Genomic DNA, 6,713 nt, shown 5'->3' with positions numbered 1-6,713 from the left:
GAAAATTTTTCGAATATAGGTACCACAATTTAAAACTAAATCTGATTTCAGTATTTTGATAAATTTTTAATCTGAATCCCCCTGCCCCATCTTTAAGGTTTTTAACTTTAAAACATTTATTCTAGATGTATCATAACCATTACTGGCGTTTATTATAATTATGGGCCTTTATCTTAATTTATTTATACATAGAGGACAGTGTGATCTAAACTTCTGCTTAAGATCAAGAACCGCGCAGTTTAACAGGCGCACTTTTATCCGATTGCAAACGCTGTATATTTTCAGGCGTTTATTTTTGTGCACGCTTTTGAAAAAAAAGGTTCCATAAACTAGTACAAAAAAATATATAACGCATAAAACGGTGCAACCAGCAAATCTACAATCCAAATATCCTGAGTGAGTGATTCTGGTGCAACATAGAACATTTTATGAAATACAAAAAAAAAAACTATACACAAAACAAATAAATAAGGAGGCCAGCAATACTGAATCGCATTAGAAGATGCACTCAGCCTAAATCAAAAGAGGAGGGAAAGGGGGGACTTTCCCGAGAGTCTGATAATTTAAGAAATGAGTTTTTAGATGTAAACGTCGATACTTCCCAGTAAGATATAGATATCCTCTTTTCCTGTTCAAAAAAAAAAAAAAAAAAAAAAAAAAATTGAAAAAAAACTGAAAGCGATTTAAAATAATTTTAAAAAAGCCTAGTGCAGCCTTTAATCAACATTTTTCAGTTGTATAAAAAAAACGTATTAAACAAAATTGTGAAAGCCAAACGTACATTAAAAAATATTCGACAAATTAAAAAAGGACAGAGGGAACGAAAGAAAAAAGTAGCAAAAAGGGGAAAAAGATAAAAGAGAAAAACAAATGTTCGATATTAATGGAACTTTTTTTCACAAAAAAAACAAGATTTTCTGCCTCCCAAATAAAAATGAAATTTTTTTCAATGAAAATTTAAAAAAACTGAAAGCGATTTAAAATAATTTTAAAAAAGCCTAGTGCAGCCTTTAATCATCATTTTTCAGTTGTATAAAAAAAACGTATTAAACAAAATTTTGAAAGCCAAACGTACATTAAAAAATATTCTACAAATTAAAAAAGGACAGAGGGAACGAAAGAAAAAAAGTAGCAAAAAGGGGAAAAAGATAAAAGAGAAAAACAAATGTTTGATATTAATTGAACTTTTTTCACTAAAACAAGATTTTCTGCCTCCCAAATAAAGAATAAATTTCAAATAATTATCAATTTTAGTCAGAATCACACCAAGTTTAAACTGAATATGCACAACTGACACTTGTATGTCCCAACTGACATCCCTGCTCATCAAATTCATCCACAAGCCATGGTTTAACTGCGTGTCAAAATGCCACATCGGGTTGGTTATTAAGGTATCCCCTGTCACAACTGACCAAATAAAATGTTTACAAAATCTAAAATTTTGACTCACAAAAGCACTATAAAAGTAAGAATAGCATTTATGTAAATGTCATAAATGTAAAGGTCATAGTAGGTAATAAATAAGGTCATTGTAGGTGATCATAAATATAAAGGCCATAGTAGGTCATAGTAGGTCAAAGCAGGTCATAGTAGCTCAAAGTAGTCATAAATGTAAAGGTCATAGTAGGTCAAAGTAGGTCAGAAATGTAAAGGTCATAGCAGGACAAAAAAGGTCATAAATGTAAAGGGCATAGTAGGTCATGGTAGGTCAAAGTAGATCAAAGTGGGTCATAAATGTAAGCAAGAAGTAAAGTAACACTTGTTGAACTCAAGAAATCGCGCAACTGCGACACCCATTTTTGAAATTTTACTGTTAAACAAAATGTTTCTATTTTTCATCAATTTTACTTCTTCAATAAATTTCACGCTAACTGAAAATTTTATTGGGAGAGGATTTACCCTGGATCTCTTTAATTTTTTTTCGAATATTTCTAATTAATATAAGTTGCGGCAAGGGACATTGGCTTAAATGTAGAGAAATGTGTCAGAAATATGATAGTCCTGCTCTTTAAACGATCAAGCACTGAATATTATGCGTACGATTATAACAATAGCCTAAAATACCAAACGAGTTAAATACGAATAAAATATAATAGTTTAATGTAGATTTTTAAAAAATAAAGAAGGAGCTACCCTTTCGGGGGTAGGGTTGATTAAGGCTATTCGAATATCGCTAAAATAAATTCAAAATAAAATTGAATTAACAAATATATAATTTTGGACCTATGGGGATCCAATCCGAAACCAACCTCCCTCCAGCTGGCTACGCCTAAATAATGGCATTATTAATTCTATACATAGCTAGTAAATACAATTTTAAGATACAAGTGAACAAAATTAAATATTAAATTAAATATTTTAAACCCAAATGCGGTTATTTGGAAAACTAGGTTAAGAGAGGGTGTTGTTTGCAGAAACAACGCTGTCAAATCCGTTAAGACCAATTCTAGCTAGTTCCTCTTCAAGAACTTTATTCCTTTGGAAAACTTTGACGTAACTTTGTTGCAATTGTTTTTGATACCTTAGCACTGTATCTTTTTCTTCTTGCCATATTTGTTTCTCTCTTTCAAACTCTTGTTTTTGCAGTTCCATTTCTTTTTTCACCCGTATTAATTCTTTTTCTACATCACTTTCATTATAATTATGGTCTGTAATTATTCGAGGTTTTTCCTGAAAACTCAAACGAGACCCAGAGTCTTTTCTTGGTAATGAATTATGCTTAACGTAATCATCACTATGCAATTGCATATCTCGTATCTGAGCTCGAAGTCGAACCATTTCTTGACCTCGATTGGTTTGATCCCCTTGAAGCTCTTTAAGTTGTGACTTCAGAAGACCAATTTCACCGGCTCGGTTGCATAGTGACCAAGAAGCTTCATCTAGGCGCTGTTGCAACGTTGTCACGTCACGACGCAATTCTTCAATTTGTCGTTCGGCGTTTTGTCGTGACTTTATTTGCTCATTGACGTCCATCTGTAGCCTTTGACGTTCGTTATTCCACTAAAAAGAAAATACCAATTAAAAGAATAAATCACAGAAAAGCCAAAATGACAACACTGATCATTCAGCAAACACAATCGTTGAGGAAGCTTTGTTTATTCAAAAATACGAAACGAGGAAGATCGTTTATTCCCCTTCATATCCAGTTCTCTTCAGTATTCATTCTTGTTTCTCCAATATTTTTCTTTTGTTTTGCCACAAGGAGTGGTTGTTATATTTTTCTTATTCCAGGGACTATGTAAAAGAAGATGTATTTTTATATGCATAATCAAGTATTTATTTTAAAATTGTATGTTTACATCTTTGTTTCTTAATAGGTCTATAAATTAATATTGCCAGGCGTTAACAATGGTAGGCCTACCACCATTTCAATCTCAACAACTACCGAATCTACCCATAATTAAAAACTACGGATCAGAATAGATACAAAACAGCAAGTCCATTATTGAAGATGTCTTGCTTTTTTTGAAAGACTAAGCAAAAATAATCGTTCAATATCTGTTACATCCAGTTCTTTTTCTATATTTATTATTATTTAATTTTTTATTGCAGAGAACTACTTTTTTTTTAAAACCGGCCGATGTCCAATGGTGACTAAGTTCTAGACACAGTTCTAATACAAGGGCTGCCAATCATTATCACAGATGTAATGTTTAACAAGAGAGATCAAGTGTTTAATTTAAGAGCAGTAAGCCCTGTGCATAGAATTTTATAAATAATTTATCCTTAAAGTAGAAAAGATAATCACGATAAAAACCTTTTTGCCCCCTCGACTTTATCTCGGGTCTTTTTATACTTGAAAACTGGAATTTTCTAATATTTTTCTTTTAATTGCTTCAAAATCATGACGTTTTTAGGGCAGGGTCATATTCTCTCAGTGTTGCAAAATTCAACCCTGAAAATAAATAAGCCAAACTAATTATTTAAATTTAACAGTACTTTTCACCCGCAGAAATTGAAACATCAACAACCTATTGATTAATTCCCAGAGGCAACTACATCTCCAAAAGATAGCTACACTCCTTATTTAGTTTGATGCCATTAGTTTTTAGCTTATTTTATGTTGACAAATCACCCATTTTTTCTTAATTTCATAAACACTGCGAGAAAAATTGTATAACTGCACATAGATGTCTTTTTCATAAAAAAAATCGCATTATTTTCGAACTCTTGCTTCAATATTACTCACAAAAAATTGCATAAAGTGGTAACAGTTTTCTCCAAAGTTGGCTATTCAAATTGAGACGATCAGTTTCAATTGTTAGGGCTGCGAAAGTTTCTGAATTCCAAAAATCGAACGGAGTTGACGCTGACAATATTCATATAGAAATTTGTCGCTTCTGGGTAAACAGTGTTGCCACATAAATTTAGTGGTTACCAGAGTATTAAATGAAAAAAATTACAGAAGAACTACAAGAGGCTTTGCTTCACAATCAATCACAGAACATTGCAATCGAGGTAAGATTTTCTCCGAATTTGGCTCCTCAAATTGGAAAGATCAGGTACAGTTTTTACAGTTGGGGAAGTTTCTTAACTTTTGAAAAAGAAACCAGATCGACGTTGATATTATCCTATTCAATTTTTTTTACTTCTATGCAAAACAGTGATTCCATGAAGTTTTCAAATGGCCCAATGGGATGGTTGTCAGTACGCCAAATGGAAAACTATATAGAAGAACTACAAGAACTTTTGCTGCACAATGACTCACAGAAAATTGCAAACATGGCAATGGTAAATATAAAAAAATAACAAGGCCCCAGATGCTGATAGTGTGGTAAATGAGTTTCTTAAATGAGGTTAGAAATAAGTTACGAGAAGATGGAAGGAATTATTTTAGAAAAAAAAAATAAGTGAAGTTGCTGATGGTGTCTTAGGGAAGAAAGTTCCATTTTATAAAGTTCATTTTTGGTTTTTACGAGTGAAAAAGTTTCATTTTTTATGATGAAAAAGTTTCTTAGCCACCGAAAAAAGAACCGATTTGATATTGATAAATTTCTCAGTTCTGCGTAAACGGTGCGACCACATAGTTTAAGTTTTCAAAAGAAGTGGCTATGAGTGTGTTAAATGAAAAACTTCACAGAAGAACAACAAGAGCCTTTGCTTCTCAATCGTTAACAAAAAATTGTAAGTGTTGTAATGGCTTTCTCCAAATTTGGTTCCTCATATTAGGAAGATGAGTTTTAATTTTTATGGCTGGGAAAGTTTCTGAGCTCCCGAGAAAGAACTGAATTGAGGTTGATATTCTTTTTATGATGGCATCATTTGAACCGTTTGAACATAAAATTTTAGTTTAACTCTATTTATGAGTCTGCAATGAAAACTGACAGTCTATTCAAATAAAGTTTATGTTGCAAAAGAGAAAATTACCATTTTCCTGTTTTAAAGGCACGCTCAGACAGCAGTGCGATTGGAGAGCCAAATTTATCGTTATCCCCCCCCCCCCGAAAAAAAAACTGTGTTTGCCCCTGATAATATTCATAACAAATTGTATGAGTTTTGCAGTATTGAATCACTTTTTCTTTAATGCCATATACAATAAAAGCGAGTTTGAAAACGAGTTGCAGAAAATATGGAAATCTGAGTTATGAGTGTTTACTCTTAACTAGCAAAAACAACAAATTAGTCTGCCTGTGGGTATAGTTTCCACGAAAAATATCGTTACAAGCTATTTGAAAGCGATCTTCCTCAGTGGCGCTAATTCACAAAAATGTCCTGTCAGTACTAGAAAAACAACAACACTAAAGCACAAAATGAATAGAAGTGTTCTTTGCACGTGGGAGGGGGGATTGCCCCTCTCAAATCTTACTCATAATCATTTTAAATGCAAAAAATTCTACCAAAACACAGATCATTTTAAGACTGTTTTGAAATAAGTGGAATAGGATAGTTTGAGTGAGTAGCCTACCACTTCTAACAACTCACAGCAGTAACAAACGGCATTAAGCCAACAAAGCTACCACACTCTACCGCCATCTCAATCTTTACAAGGCTTCCTTCCTCACCCCTCCCCCCACGAACTACTAATTTCCTTTACGTCTTTCTATACAATCTCTTCCCAGCCCCATTCGGCGACGACATGTTTTTCATTCGTCCTAGAAGGATGTCCGAATAGGACGGTAACCACGAATTGAATAACAAATGATGATCAATAATACTTGGACAATAAAACACAGAGGCATCCAAAGACATAATTCACCTTGCTTTTATTGGTTGACATGGAAAAAAAACTTCTGTTGCTTCTTACACCTCAGTGCGTAGGGTAAAAAAAAAATCAAATAAAGTAATTTGATAAATTACGGTAGCCATCAGGAGAATAATTTTTTTCTTGGGGGGGGGGCCAACAAAACTTGCACTCCCCTGTCGGTACTTTCACCTCTCTAATCCTGCGATTATAACAACTTTTAACCGTCTGGGGTGGGGGGATGTGCCCCAAAAAACTCGGCCCAAGAGCACCAAAACTCTAAAAAATAGAATGTTGATGACAATTGATACATACAAAGAATTGGCTTTTTATGCCAATTCCAACTATATAAAATTCTAAGTTTAATGTTACTCAGTAAAGGCTACGAACCGAAGAAAATTTGATTGATTTTCGAAAAAAGGAGGAAACACCCTTATAAAGCAAGCATTCCTATTGAAAATCACAGTAGTAATGCATGTATATATTCGGAACGTGATTGCGTAATTATGCCTTACCACGGGCCAATGACCTA

The 6,713-nt window shown here is 33.3% G+C and overlaps 1 protein-coding gene across 2 annotated transcripts in view; it reads right to left on the bottom strand.

The window, feature by feature from the left end:
• Nucleotides 1-591: 591 nt before the first annotated feature.
• LOC148949100 (uncharacterized) overlaps nt 592-6,713 on the bottom strand; it is a 232,798-nt gene continuing 226,676 nt past the window's right edge. For both annotated transcript variants that reach the window (XM_089092825.1, XM_089092826.1), the window contains one exon: nt 592-3,000. In XM_089092825.1, the coding sequence (XP_088948951.1) occupies nt 2,392-3,000 (609 nt within the window). In that variant the 3' untranslated portion in view covers nt 592-2,391. The remainder of the gene's footprint in view (nt 3,001-6,713) is intronic.

The sequence above is a fragment of the Artemia sp. Qi Xiang Cuo genome, chromosome 8 (assembly GCF_049724085.1).
Source record: "Artemia sp. Qi Xiang Cuo chromosome 8, ASM4972408v1, whole genome shotgun sequence".
In the NCBI taxonomy this organism is placed as follows: Eukaryota; Metazoa; Arthropoda; class Branchiopoda; order Anostraca; family Artemiidae; genus Artemia; species Artemia sp. Qi Xiang Cuo.
The sequence above is the reverse complement of the archived record's forward strand: the minus strand, read 5'-3'. Positions and strand labels throughout refer to the sequence as shown.